This window comes from Armigeres subalbatus, chromosome 3, assembly GCF_024139115.2.
Source record: "Armigeres subalbatus isolate Guangzhou_Male chromosome 3, GZ_Asu_2, whole genome shotgun sequence".
NCBI lineage: Eukaryota > Metazoa > Arthropoda > Insecta > Diptera > Culicidae > Armigeres > Armigeres subalbatus.
Window position 1 is genome coordinate 20,820,806 of NC_085141.1, and position 15,660 is coordinate 20,836,465.

Sequence of the window (15,660 nt, forward strand, 5' to 3'; positions counted from 1 at the left end):
AAGCTTTCCGCTACGTCAAGTTTCCAAGGATTTTGTATTTGTCTGAGAAGTGATATGTTGACTTTGGTTAATTGATGATCTTCGTTAAATATATATTCGGCTACTTTAGATTTGAAATGATAATGTATATCTTTACAGTGTCTTTGTTTGCTTTAGTTACTTCTGCCAAATGTTCTTTTAACCTCGTGTCTAGTGTTCGTTTTGTCTGTCCTATGTAGATTTTGTCACAGTGTGGGCATGATATTTTATAAACTCCAGATTTTCCTAATGCGTCAACGGGGTCTTTTGTGCTTCCAAGTAGTGTCTTCAGTTGGTTGTTCCTGCTACTGAAAACTAATTCGATACCAATTTTTCTAAATTTAGAGCGTAATGGTCTGGTTATATTATGGTCAAAATTAACGGATACTCGTCGCAATTCATTTGTTATTGGTGATAATGTAGTCAATGATTTTCTATGTTTGTCTATAATAGCTTGAATAGTTCTAGTTGAGTATCCGTTTAGTCTAGCTGTTTCAAAAATGTAATTTAATTCTTTCTGTTTCCCTGTGACGCTAAGTGGAAAAGTCTCGAGTCTATGTATCATGTGTTGGAATGCGGCTGCTTTGTGTTGGTGTGAATGGTTTGAAGTGTTGGGTATAACTCTTTGTGTGTGTGGGTTTTCTGTAAATTTCAAAATTTATTTGGTTTGATTCTCTAACTATTAAAACATCCAAAAGGGCAATTTTCCGTCTTTCTCTTGTTCACAAGTGGACTTGATATCCCGATGTGCACTGGTAATGGCTTCTAGGATTGATGGAAGTGCGTCTTTCCTAATGATGCTGAAGATATCATCTACGTATCTCCACCATCGCTCAGGAATGGCCCCTTTTCCTTCAAATCCTTTTCAAGATTAGCCATGAACAGTTCACATAAGAAAGGGGACAGAGGATTACCCATTGGTGCTCCTTTTGTCTGCTTGTAGTATTCTCCTCTAAATGTAAAATAGTTCTCTTCTATGCAAAGTCTTGTTAATTTTAAATATGTGCGTACTTTTGTCTGCCAAGTTGCGTCTGATTTTTGTCTAAGTAACCAATCTTCCAACACTTGGGAACAGTGCAGCCACATCAAATGAAACCATTATTATCTCGTCTTCTTCGATATTTCCTGAGTTTTGCAATTTTTCAATAAACTGTTTTGTGTTTTGTACTTGTCTAGTGTCTGTTTGTGTATGTGTGTAGAGTGTTTGGAATTCTTTGACTAACCATTTTGCTATTTTGTGAGTTGGAGACCCTTCCGCAGATATTATTTCTCTGATTTCGTTTCCGGGTTTGTGAATTTTTGGTTGTCCTCTAATTCTAGGCAAAGTTGGGTTGGAAATTTTAAGTCGAGGCAAATTTTCAAATATGGGTTTACATTCTTTGATGGTTTTATCTACTTTTTCACAATATCTGTCAAGGGATCTTTTCTTTGTTTTCTGTATGGACCATTGTTAAGTTTTTCTATCATAAGGTTATCGTAATTAATTTTATCTAGAATGACAATTGCATTACCTTTGTCTGCTTTCGTATAGAAAACTGGTTTGTCTTTTAATTCCTTAATAATGTTAGTCTCGTGTGATAAAGTGAAAAGTGATATAGTGAAAAGTGATAAAGTGAAAGTGCAACCCTTGGAAGGATTCGTCGTCAACAGATCATCGCAGGAGTTTTCATCAGAACAAGTACAGGTATTACAAAATGGTTTAAATTACGCTTTGACCTCAAAGCCTGATTTAAACCAAATAATTATAGACTTAGAGACGGCCATAGATTCATGCCAAATTTCCCTTGACCAGAAAAACACAGCTAGGACATTTACAGAAGACACATTAAAGACACTAGAACACACACCCAACATACACGAGACTAACATTATTAAGGCATTAAAAGACAAACCAGTTTTCTATACGAAAGCAGACAAAGGTAATGCAATTGTCATTCTAGATAAAATTAATTACGATAACCTTATGATAGAAAAACTTAACAATGGTCCATACAGAAAACAAAGAAAAGATCCCTTGACAGATATTGTGAAAAAGTAGATAAAACCATCAAAGAATGTAAACCCATATTTGAAAATTTGCCTCGACTTAAAATTTCCAACCCAACTTTGCCTAGAATTAGAGGACAACCAAAAATTCACAAACCCGGAAACGAAATCAGAGAAATAATATCTGCGGAAGGGTCTCCAACTCATAAAATAGCAAAATGGTTAGTCAAAGAATTCCAAACACTCTACACACATACACAAACAGACACTGGACAAGTACAAAACACAAAACAGTTTATTGAAAAATTGCAAAACTCAGGAAATATCGAAGAAGACGAGATAATGGTTTCATTTGATGTGGCTGCACTGTTCCCAAGTGTTGGAAGATTGGTTACTTAGACAAAAATCAGACGCAACTTGGAAGACAAAAGTACGCACATATTTAAAATTAACAAGACTTTGCATAGAAGAGAACTATTTTACATTTAGAGGAGAATACTACAAGCAGACAAAAGGAGCACCAATGGGTAATCCTCTGTCCCCTTTCTTATGTGAACTGTTCATGGCTAATCTTGAAAAGGATTTGAAGGAAAAAGGGGCCATTCCTGAGCGATGGTGGAGATACGTAGATGATATCTTCAGCATCATTAGGAAAGACGCACTTCCATCAATCCTAGAAGCCATTAACAGTGCACATAGGGATATCAAGTTCACTTGTGAACAAGAGAAAGACGGAAAATTGCCCTTTTTGGATGTTTTAATAGTTAGAGAATCAAACCAAATAAATTTTGAAATTTACAGAAAACCCACACACACCCAAGAGTTATACCCAACACTTCAAACCATTCACACCAACACAAAGCAGCCGCATTCCAACACATGATACATAGACTCGAGACTTTTCCACTTAGCGTCACAGGGAAACAGAAAGAATTAAATTACATTTTTGAAACAGCTAGACTAAACGGATACTCAACTAGAACTATTCAAGCTATTATAGACAAACATAGAAAAACCCAGTATAGAAAATCATTGACTACATTATCACCAATAACAAATGAATTGCGACGAGTATCCGTTAATTTTGACCATAATATAACCAGACCATTACGCTCTAAATTTAGAAAAATTGGTATCGAATTAGTTTTCAGTAGCAGGAACAACCAACTGAAGACACTACTTGGAAGCACAAAAGACCCCGTTGACGCATTAGGAAAATCTGGAGTTTATAAAATATCATGCCCACACTGTGACAAAATCTACATAGGACAGACAAAACGAACACTAGACACGAGGTTAAAAGAACATTTGGCAGAAGTAACTAAAGCAAACAAAGACACTGAAAAAGATATACATTATCATTTCAAATCTAAAGTAGCCGAACATATATTTAACGAAGATCATCAATTAACCAAAGACAACATATCACTTCTCAGACAAATACAAAATCCTTGGAAACTTGACGTAGCGGAAAGCTTAGAAATTTACAAACAAAAACAAATAAACTTACTTAACAAAGATCAAGGAAACGGATATACCTGGCTGTTTAGATTACTACCCACGGGACGAAGACGAATCGGTTCAAGCGACATGCCCTAATTTTTTACCTACAGTTCTACCTACACACCATATTTAAAGTTAATGAGCAATGTTTTTCTTCAGTCGATAACAAACACTGAAGAAGTTTCCAAGTAGGAAACGAAATGCGTATCTGCTTGTTGATACATAAAAAAGTTAATAGTGGAAGTAAATGGAAGAATAATAGTCTTTTAACCTTGTGGACCATTATCAGCTTAGACACTTTCAGGGATACCAGATCGACAAAATTACTCACGTGCTTCATCACCACTACCTCAGTATATCTACTAAAGTAGTCGACTATGACTAAAAAGTTGTGTCCGGATGGTAATGGTCCCATGAGATCTACGGCGATATCGGTCCATGGTATTGTTGGCATTTTTGTCCGTGTCATAGGTTCTGGAGCTCCTAGTGCTGATACCAACGTACATTGCTTACATCGTTTAACACAAGACTCTGCTGCCTTATCTATCGATGGCCACCAGACCTTTTGGCGAAGCCGCCGTTTCATTGCTTCATGTTCTTCTTCTTCTTCTTATTGGCATCACATCTCCACACTGGGCTGGGACTGAGCCGCCTCGCAGCTTAGTGTTCATTAAGCACTTCCACAGTTATTAACTGCGAGGTTTCTAAGCCAAGTTACCATTTTTGCATTCGTATATCATGAGGCTAACACGATGATACTTCTATGCCCAGGGAAGTCGAGACAATTTCCAATCCGAAAATTGCCTAGAACGGCACCAGGAATTGAAACCAGCCATCCTCAGCATGGTCTTGCTTTGTAACCGCGCGTCTTATCGCACGACTATGGAGGAGTGTGCTTCATGTGCGAGTTCTATTACACGGTCTCTTAGTGAAGATGGAATGACCAATCTGTTTCCTCTCAGCAATACATCATCTACGCTGCACAGTTCGGTAGTAAACGGGTTGTATTCTCTTGGAAGATTTTATTTTAATTCAGCATCGAGTGCCTTTATCACCATTTGGATAGTATCATCTGCCTTTGTTTCCCGAAAGATTTCAGAAAACGTCAGTGCTACAGGTACTGATTTTTCGGCGATGTTGCAGTGTCGACATCAATTTTTTCGACTGGTTGAACGGTAAGTCGAGATAAGGCATCTACAATGTTAAATGACCCTGATATGTGTTCGATGTTATAATTGTACGCATGCACCTTCAAAACCCAACGTTCAATGTGGGCACATGGTCTTGATCTTGGATTAATTAAAAACTGTAAGGCCTTGATATCTATCAACAAAGTGAATTTCGTTCCTTGGAGATAGAGCTTGAATTTCTCCACACTCCATACGAGCGCCATGGCTTCCTTTTCTGTTTGAAAATACTTCTTCTCGATCTCTGTTGAAGCTTTACTGGCATATGCTATGACACGGATCCCTGCATTCAAGTCTTCCTGTAACAAGACCGCCTCGAGGGCAGTAGGGTTGGGGTCTACAATAATTTATTTATTTATTACCAGACTAAGGCCGGAGTGGGCTGTGCAATACATAAAAGTCTTCTCCATTTAGCTCGGTCCATGGCTGCACTTCGCAAACCACGCAGTCTGCGGAGGGTCCGCAAATCGTCCTCCACCTGATCGATCCATCTTGCCCGCTGTGCACCTCGCCTTCTTGTTCCCGTCGGATTGTTGTCGAGAACCATTTTTACCGGATTACTATCCGACATTCTGACTACGTGCTCGGCCCACCGCAGTCTTCCGATTTTCGCGGTGTGAACGATGGATGGTTCTCCCAACAGCTGATGCAACTCGTGGTTCATTCGTCTCCTCCACGTACCGTCCGCCATCTGCACCCCACTATAGATGGTACGCAGCAAGTCCAAGTCGGGTGGTTTAATCCTCGGAAATAGGCAATTAACTTTGATTGAACTGATTCCAATGATTTTCATTGGCTCCTCTGACGCATAACCAATCAATTTTCGATCGATCATGTTGTTAACTTTTACCCCCGCCTCTTTTAGTTGTTCCCATACGTCTCGAGTAATAATGTTAGCATCGTTGAAGTAAAAACGTTCCGTCCCATTGCGAAGAAAATGTACCCTTCTTGCTCTCTCGCTGATTTCTCAATTATTGCTCGTAGGTACACGTTTAGATTTCGGTTCTTCTGCCGCAGGGCCCTGCCTATTATGACTGATGCCTCGCTTTACTGCATAGTCTCTGGCGTGATAGCGCCGTTTTGCCCAATGTCCGAGTTTTCCGCAAACCGCGCATTTAGTTCTTTTCGCCGGACACTCGTTCCTGCCTTGAGTGTGACCCCGCTTGCTGCAACTATACTGCCGTCATACGCATATTTGTCCCATGTTTGCTGGGATTTCCTATGTACATGGGACAATTATGCGTAGAACGTTGTTTGTTGTCGTTGTTTTTCTTTTATCGGCTTTGACGGCGACAATCGCTGCGGTTCATGAATTTAGGTAAAATCCACAAATTAAAAATCTCAAAAAAAAAAATAAAATAAAATAATAACATGTGTGCAATTGTTGTCAAAGCTATATAATTTATTTACAACCAGTTACAACGGTTACAACCAGTTAACTACAAGTAGTCCTTAGCGTATGAAAGCATAAAGTCAATCTTTTTGCTACAACTTTTAAGCCTATCGCTTTCAATATAAATTAAATCACCAATTTCGTCGCTAAATTTTTTGCTGAATTCTCCTCTGGTAGCCTTTTCAAATTCGTTCGGGCGTTTGTCTGCCTTTCTGACCAATCCTAGCAAATGATGAACATCTGAAAGAGCAGTCATAACAAAGTGTTTCCGGTACTTATCTCCGCAATTACTTGGACCACCAAAGAGCTGCTTTACATCTTGCGCTAATAGTATGCTTGTTTCATTATCGACCGGAAGCTGTTCCTGCTGGCATTCGCTACATACCGACGCAACGGCTAACTTTTCGGAATCGTAAACAGTGTTATGTTTTAAGTTTCCGCAAATCGAAACCAAACAATTGACCGCCTCTCTGGTGCATTCCTTGAAGTCTCCGTTAAAATAACGGAAAGTAAGAGCGTAGGCAGCCAAAACGTTAGCCACATTGTATTTCATCAACGGGGAAGGTTCTTTACTACAAATCTCTTTGAAACCTTTGATGCTCTTTTTGATTGGCGGACACTTCTCTATGAGATTTCTTTCTCCAGCAGACAGTTTGTTTCCACTTGCTGATTGTATCAGTTCTACCTGATATGGCCGTTCCCACCAAGGCTCTACTATTGGCATAATCTGGCTGATGTCCCCGCTTTCCAGCATGTTCTGAAACTCATTTCGTTCTTCATCAGTTAGTTGTTGCCAAACTGCATCCGCATTATCCAAATTAATAACCCCAAGCCTCTCAGCCAAACTCCGAATATTTTCTCCATCGTCAGAATCAACTTCCTCGTTATTATCGCTCTCTTCATCTTCGTTAAATTGTAGCCCAGCTGTCTCGTCCAGTCGTCCCAGAATGTCTATCATCGCTTTGGACGATTCAGCAGATTCCTGATCATTCCGAACGAGAGCAATTTCTTGGATAACATTTTCCCGATAAAAGCTTTCCGAACACTGGAGATGCTGTTCAGATTTGTAGCATGGTAACGAGCAGTACAGAATGTTACACCGGGGGCAATTGTATTTAGATACGGTGGTGTTGCATCTAATGTAGATGGAGAGACAAATTAAAGGTATTTTATTTCAGTAAGTGATGTTGAGGTACTTACATTTGGCAAATATCTTCTTTGTCCATTTCGGTAGACCAACAAACTTTTGAATTTAATTTAATAAACCAAAAAAATCACGTTACACTATCACTTTTTTGTATATGCGGCTTTTTTGTATGAATTATTGATAATAATAAGGATAATAATCAAAACAAAATGAGCAAAAAAGGAAAGAGAGCAAAGTGAGTTAAAAATGTCACTTTTTTACCGAACGTGCTCACCGTGCTCACTATTTGCATCAGGGGTGTTATTTGCGAAGTAAACATACACATTCGCGGTGAAACATCCAAAGTGTCGCCATTTTTTTCTCGTAGTGTGAAGAAAAAAAAATCTTTTTCCCGGTGAAAAAAGGATTAAAAAAAACCAAATTGTTGCAAAAACTATATTCGTAACGAAGTAACACAAGAACAATTTGTTATTTCATTGTTTTGAATACGAAAACTACCAAAGTGTGAAGTGAGGAGCTGATTGGCAAAATGGGGAAGCCGCCGGACGGCGGAAGGCCGTACCAAGTGTACGAATACGAAAAAACAGATATTACTGCGCCGTATTGGATTATCGTACAGCTGCTAGATAACAAGGATGGAACGATCGCGATAAATAAACTATCTTTTGGACAACTGATGACAAAATCGGACGCATATCGGCAAAACGTATCCAACATACGTGCACTCGGAAAATACAAACTCATCGTATTCATGAAAACACACCAAGCGGCTAATCAGTTGCAAAAAGATCCGTCGCTGAAAGGAATGAATTTCAAGGCATACATACCAAGAGGCTTTGTTTCGGTATCCGGGGTAGTAGCAGGAGTCCCGATCGATATGGACATGGAAGACATCCGTGAGAGTATCGTCAGTACGTGCCCAATCATCAGCATCAACAGATTGCATCGCTATGAAGGAGAGAGGAAAATTCCAACGAACAGGATCGGAATTATTTTTCGGGCAAGTCAGCTCCCACGAGTCGTGCGCATGTTTTGCTGCATTAACACCGTCCGTCCTTTTGTCAACCGACCGGTACTTTGCAACAACTGTCTGAGGTACAACCACCGCACGGAAAACTGCAGATCAAAACAACGGTGCTCCAACTGTGCCGCAATGCACGAAGATTCGGAAACAGGGGATTGCCAGAAACCAAAGAGATGCTTCTACTGCAAGTCGGAACATCGAACCACGGACATGGACTGTCCGGAAAGAATCCGGCAACGGAACATTAAAACTATTATGGCACGAACAACATTAACCTACCTGGAGGCCAAGGAGCAACACCCCAACTTCACTCAGAATCGGTATGATATTCTAACGAACGAAGAGGATTTCCCAACTCTTCCACAGTCATACTCGGAAATGGCTTCCGGTGATTACTCAGCCAAACCTGGATACAAACACAAACCACAAAGGACGAAACGACCGATTGAAGATATAGTCATCGCGTCGCGGATCAGGTTGAAGTGTTCGCGGACAAGCGGAAGAAGTCATCTGGTGAACCAACGAACAATGGAATCGCACTTTTCAACAAATTCCGTGTCACAGATTATGAACGATGGGCTCAAAAAATGACCGAACAACGTGCACAAGAAATTAATGATCAACTTAGCGCAGAAGCAAGTACGAGTGGCAGCATAATGGAACGCACGTCCAAAGCATTGGGCGCCGTCCATCAAATCACCAACGACGAGAAGAAGCGCAAAGAAAGATCACGTAGCAGGAGCAAACGCAGGGATGAGAAGGAACCATGTAAAACGTAAGTCAATGTCAGACACATCAATCAGATTTTTCCAAATTAATATCCAAAGTCTTGAGAAACACAAGGAAGAACTTACACGAGTGTTAGTTAAGGAAGACTATGATATAGCGCTTATATCGGAGTGCTGGAGTAGAGTAGAGCTTGAACAAACCAAATATAAAATACCAGGGTATTTCACTTTCTTGAATTCCAGAAGTGACGGATATGGAGGTGCAGGAGTAGTGATGAAAAGGAAAATAAAGTCCAGAACCGTTGAGTTACCCGTTTTTCCAAAAATACAGGTGACAGGTCGTCATATTATTGCAGAAGATATTTTGGTCGTTTCGATGTATATAGCGCCGAATATTTCAGTTTCGGATTTTGAGAGTGAGATGAAAGAGATTCTGCAAAAAACTGTTGGGTTCAAGAAAGTTATAATAGGTGGCGACTTCAATGCACACCACTATTCGTGGGATCCTTTGCATCAGGATGGAAAGGGTGCGATATTATTTGATCTGGTGAATGACGGAAACTTTGTAATAATGAATAACGGCCAACCTACCTTTATCCCAGTTGAAGTCAATAAGACCCCCTCGGCTATCGATCTGCTGCTTGTGTCATCATCCTTGTTACTCGACACGAAGATGGATGTTCTAGATTATGGAGTAGGCAGTCATCACTTGGCCTTAGAAACTGTGGTCCAGCTAACCAAGAGCAGGCAAACGCAGCTTTTTTGTTAATAAACGAAAAGTCTTTGATGGAATGAAAAACATTAGAGGTGATACGGTAGCAACCATTGTTGATCTGCAAAGGGCGACGAAAAAGATTCTTAAAGGAGCTAAACAAAAGAACAAGCATTCACCCAAGGGGTGTCTCACTGTTAACAATCGCAGCAAATTTCAATCGAGATAAAGTCGATTTAAAGCGAATGCTATTGATAGACACTGTTTGCTCATTTTTGCAACACATCCTATAAGACACTGAACTGTAATTTTTGTCCAAGCAAGCGTGGATTTTGAACGTTGCCAATGACATCGAGTAGATTGTTTATTTTTCCATCAACAAAGAAACTTGAGCATGATTTCTGATTTTACAATTGTTTTGTATAAAATTTAATAATAGATTTTCTTATTTCAGAATTCTCAACCATCCTTTGACAAGATGATTTACATGGAAAATTGGCAGAAACATGTTTTGAACATGTGGTGATGCTGATGCAACCCTTTTTTGACCTTTGAGTTGCGTAAATTCGAACGACTTCTATATGCATAATCGTGTCCATCGCACCCAAGGATATATTGTCCACCTTCGGACTCCTACTATAGGCACCTACTCGCACAACTTTAGTTCTCTGTCTGGGGTTTTAGATTCATTGTCATTTACTTCATATATAAATTGCAGTATCTCCTTCCGTGAAGCAGAAAAGTATATTGCTCCCTGCTCAATCACTGAGCACGAAACTTAATAGTTTGGAAGGCTGATCAAAACACGGTCACCAGAGCTTCTATTGAGCGAGAATGCAAAATCTCTGTTTAAAATGAATGGCCGCATTGTTAATAGTTTAAAACTTTTGTTGCAGGACGTACCGGTAATAAAAAGCCACGGAAATAGTACAAGTCAATCCGAGAGTAAAGCCCCAAACGCAATACAACGGAACGCTGACGGAAACGGCAAATTTGACAGTTAGCCCATATATTTTCTGTCAGATTTTCCGTTTCCGTCACCGTTCCGTTGTATTGCGTTTGGGGCTTAAATCCACTCAAACTAGAGTCATATTTTTGCTAAATTGATGTAATAATCTTGGCCTATCAACTTCACTTCTTCCCAATGGACGGATGCATCGTCATAATCATCCATATAAGTATTACAGCACTTTTGTGTAATATATTTGCAGGAATGTATTTTACCAAGAAGGTGAAATAAATCCATTGATTTGCTTTTTTCATACGAGGAAGGAAATTCTTGCTAGTTGTTATCAATGGATGTTTTCCTATGTGTTCACTATCACTGTCACCATTTGATTTGACAGATGGTTCATTCGGTGCGTTGCTAAAATCAGCAAATGTACTTTTAATTATCTCGATTTACATCGAAATAAAGTCGCTTCGGTTGCTTTGTTGATTTCAGCAGATAAATTAAATTTAATCTATGTGAGACACCCCTTGCATTCACCCAAGTTCTGGTGTACTGCTGAAGTCGAACAGGCGTGGGAAGACAAGAGAGCGGCTAGGCGACTGTTCAACACAACCGGAAGTATCGAGGCGCTTTTGGACTACAAAAGGAAGGCGGCCGTATTCATCAAAATGAAGAAAGAGTCGTCGAAGGCAAAATTCCAGGATTTTATTTCTAGCATAGACCCACAAACACCGGCTTCCATTGTGTGGGAACAATTAAGAAGACTTACAGGAGGGAAAAGGAAGGTCCAGAACGTTTTGGTCCACGCTGACATCAATTTGGCAAACGAATTCCTCCAAAAATATTTCCTTCAGAGCCCTAGCAGGACGATACTCCTGCTCGTACAGCGAATTACGATGTACTCACAGTGGAGTTTTGGCAAAGTATAATAGCAAAGAAAACCAAGGGAAAAGTTCGGCTATCGGCTCCAGGACCCGACGGTATATCTTATCAAATGCTAGGTATACTCAACGCAACGGTTAGAGACAACGTAATCCGAGACTTAAACATGATTTGGAGAACAAATCGAATACCAACCGACCTAAAAACCATAAAAGTTATTGCCATTCCAAAACCGGGTAAAAATCCTGAAACGGTTGAGGGTACTCGACCGATTTCATTGATCAACTGTGGACTAAAAATCTTGAATGCAGCGGTTCTTCAACAATTGGAAGATGTCATTGAACAAAAAGGCATTTTACCCGACATGTCTTTCGGCTTCAGGAAACAGATGTCAACCATAACATGCTTAGAAGTTGTCACAAACAAGATAGCTCAAATTAAAAGCCGAAATCGAGTCGCAGCTGTTGTATTCGTTGACCTTTCAAACGCTTTCAACTGCGTCAAAGTGGATAAATTGGAAGAAATACTCTTCAAGCTAAGCATACCACCAGAAATCGTTAGCTGGTTTGTAACTTTAAAAAAAAAACAGGAAGATTCAACTTCAAGTCAATGGCGAAACGCTTACTAGGTTTGTTAGCCAAGGCTTGCCACAAGGAGATGTGTGTTCCCCTACATTATTTAATGTGTACACTACGGTTCTTCACGAGATAAAGGTTGAAGGGGTCGTACTCGTTCAGTACGCTGACGATTTTGCGATGATAATCGAAGGCGGCACTAGAGACCAAGTAGTGGCCAGAGCAGAGGTTTTTTTGGAAAAGTTTAAACACACGGCGGAGGAACTCAATCTAACGGTGAACCAGCAAAAAACGAAGGCGATGTGTTTTATCAACAGCACGAAGGAGTTAAACATCCACATTGGAAATATAAAACTAGAAACCGTTCGGACACACAAGTACCTAGGATTGATTTTGGACAGATCTCTTCAATATGGTGCACATATAAGGGATTTAGTTCAAAGACTGACAGAAAGACAAAACATGATTAAGGTAATCAGCGGCATAAAGTATGGCGCACATCCGCAGACATTAGGAATGGCTTATACCGCCCTTTTCAGAAGCTGTGTAGATTACGGTTCCACCATATACGGTTCTGCTTGTAAATCCAATTTAGGAAAAATCGACGTTCTAAATAATCAGTGTCTCCGGAGAGTTACCGGGTGCACGAAAACAACACCGATAAATACGCTATACGCATTAGCAGCTCAACGCCCATTAGAATTCCGGCGCCTGAGAAACGCCGGTAAACAGTTGGCGAAACACTACCATAGAAACTCCGCTGTAAAAATTCAACTAGATTCCATCGCAGAACAAGATTTGACACCGGAAAAAAAATAAATTACCTTTTATCATGCAAGTAGCCCTAGAACATATCGTGATTCTGCAAGCAGCAACATCATCCGTCATCAGCTAAAATCTCTGGGAGGAAGTGCAGATTGTAACTGAGTTACCGGACGGTCATTGTAAAAAGAAAACGATCAACGACAAAGTTTTGAAACAGCTAACACTTTCATTATTACATGGAAAATATGCTGGAAAGAGAATCATATACACTGATGCTTCCAGGAATTTGGAATCCTGCGGTATCGGGGTATTCGATGCAGTAACGAACTTCCGTTTGAGTCTGAAGTTAGACAATTACATGTGCATCATGTCTGCAGAACTGTGGGCAATTTATGTAGCTCTCCAGTACGTATTGCGCAACGATATTCACAATGCAGTCATTATGACAGACTCCAAATCTGGATTGGAATTTATCAAGTCGAACATCAATCAGCGATACCGTGATGACATTATTGAAAGGTTGCTTAATATGGCCGCAGATTCACACACTATCTTGCAGTGGATTCCTGGACACACCGGAGTCGTGGGAAACGAAACCGCTGATCAGCTGGCAAAATCCGGTCTAGACGAGCAATACATCTGCAATACCGAAATGTTTATTCATGACGTGGAGAACTATTTTCTCCGCTTGGAAGACGAGAATGCACAACAATGGTACCTTGAATACGCCGCCGTGGAAGGAAAAGGCCGCAAATTTTTCCAACATCAGAACACGATCCCGCTAAAACCCTGGTATTCCGGAACACAGCTCACAAACTCCGAAACGCGCACTCTGAATCGCCTTCTTGCTGGACACGATTATTCTGCCTACTGGCTAGCTAAAATGAAAATACGATCAACATGTTTATGCGAAAACTGTGATGCTGACGCTATAGAAAATGCACAACACTTACTGTTTTCGTGTGTCCACTATGCACAAACGAGAACCAAATACCAACTAGACAAATTCGATAATAATGCTGTCCAATGAGCAGCTCGAAGTAGCTCGAAGTTGTTCCCGTCCTGCTCATTCTTTTTTGTCAACAAACGGGCATGAGCGTGACAGGAACAACTTCGAGCTACTTCGAGCTGCTCATTGGACAGCACTAATATTTATCAAGTGTTTGCCACCAATGAAACAACACTCCTTCGAAATGTAGTTGCCTTCCTTCATGAGATAAACAAACAAATCTGACATTGCCAACATTTACCTACCCTGACCAACCGTGAGAGTAAAGTCGACGAGACTATAAACAAAACTTGACTGGCAATATAGCACAGAGAACAGACGTTGAAGCTGCACTCACCATGTTGTGATAAATTTTTACTGTTCATTTTGAATAACTTTGGAATGTCGCCGTTATCCCGAGCATAATCAGCGCTAGCGTCATCAAAAAATGCCACTGTGCGCTAGTGTCGTTACGCACGCAGGAGCATAGCAGCGCCATCGTGTTGTCAAAATGAGATTGTGAGTTGCAATGTCGACGTCGATGGCGTTGAGGTTCGGTGTGTTTGTTTACACATGTTTTGCAAGAAATTTTGTTCGAGCCTCCATGTCTGTTCTCTGTGGTATAATGTTATTCTACGAACTACGATACTGGATATGATAGTTAGGAAGGTGTTTTCTCAGTTTATAATAAATAAATGATCATCAAACAAGTTTTATTTATATTTTATTTACCATCTTATATAATTATTTACCATCTTATATTATATTGCAATTATGTTATTATCATCAGTGCCTATTCGCAGATATCGATGGTGCTGCATGTTCCTGCAAGAAATCAAAGAAAACAATAATTAACAGCTTGAAATCAGTCCTGGATGTGCATTTTTCATGGCCCGTTTTCTTGATAAGCATGCCCATGGAATAATTAGAACGCCAGCGCTGATTTTTATATAAAATGGTTATTAAGCCCATCATAAACTATTCTCACCTTCGCAAGCGTTTTTTCGCTGCTCAACCACATCCGCTTGCGCAATGGCGTACTGTTTCCCGGTATGAGGTTGATATTTCTGGAAATAAACAATAAATATATATTATTCATGGTTTGTATAATATAGTTTATACTTACATGCATTATAATCCGTTTAATTTTAGGTTTTCTTTCACACAAACACAATGCACATCGCCATTGACTTCGAAAAAAAAACTTGAATGGCGGTTGGATCTGTTGCCGATGCGATTGTCACTATCACACTGAAAAAGAAACAACTTCATTTCTGTGTTGGTGAATATCTAAATTATTTATGGTGAGATACGTATACAATAATATGATATCAGGTAATCCTCATTATAACATGTATAATCTGCAAATTATTATATATGATCGTGGTTTTATTTCTGTCAATCATATAATTGTACAAGTATCATACAGGTTAAAATGATTACAAGAGGAATGGAATGCCAATAATATCAACCATTCGGCGTACCATTTATTTCTATTCGGGTGTTTTATCCGGGAAGGCTTCCGTTACCTGTTAATGGTGCTGGTTTGCATCGGAGTCTTGGGGGGTGAGGTCCTTCGAGAAATTGTTACGCGTAATAATTGAGAAAAAAATATTTAAATTTTTCAAAGAATCAGGGTGGCCACCGAACCGGGAAAAACGGGAAAAGCGGGAAAAAGACGGGAAATTGAAGTCACCGGGAAAAAAAGCGGGAAAAACCGGGAATTCAGAACATGAACCGGGAAAAAATAAATTTTTGACAACTTACATTAAAAATTCTTCAAAGTTTTTAATGAAGCTG

At 39.8% G+C, this 15,660-nt stretch overlaps 1 protein-coding gene and 2 long non-coding RNA genes across 3 annotated transcripts; all 3 read right to left on the bottom strand.

The window, feature by feature from the left end:
- Positions 1-6,075: 6,075 nt before the first annotated feature.
- Positions 6,076-7,445, bottom strand: LOC134227039 (zinc finger HIT domain-containing protein 2). The gene is made up of 2 exons (XM_062708240.1): positions 7,288-7,445; positions 6,076-7,223 (listed from the first exon to the last, which is right to left on the bottom strand). Exons 1-2 carry the CDS (start codon positions 7,311-7,313, stop codon positions 6,134-6,136), a joined length of 1,116 nt encoding a protein of 371 aa, XP_062564224.1. The 5' UTR covers positions 7,314-7,445; the 3' UTR covers positions 6,076-6,133.
- A 5,639-nt stretch (positions 7,446-13,084) lies between these two features.
- Positions 13,085-13,957, bottom strand: LOC134221181 (uncharacterized). The gene is made up of 3 exons (XR_009982245.1): positions 13,826-13,957; positions 13,591-13,750; positions 13,085-13,511 (listed from the first exon to the last, which is right to left on the bottom strand). It is a non-coding gene; the product is annotated as an uncharacterized LOC134221181 (long non-coding RNA).
- Positions 13,958-14,591: 634 nt separating this feature from the next.
- On the bottom strand, positions 14,592-15,326 carry LOC134220001 (uncharacterized). The gene is made up of 3 exons (XR_009981737.1): positions 14,987-15,326; positions 14,849-14,927; positions 14,592-14,685 (listed from the first exon to the last, which is right to left on the bottom strand). It is a non-coding gene; the product is annotated as an uncharacterized LOC134220001 (long non-coding RNA).
- Between the last annotated feature and the right edge of the window lie 334 nt (positions 15,327-15,660).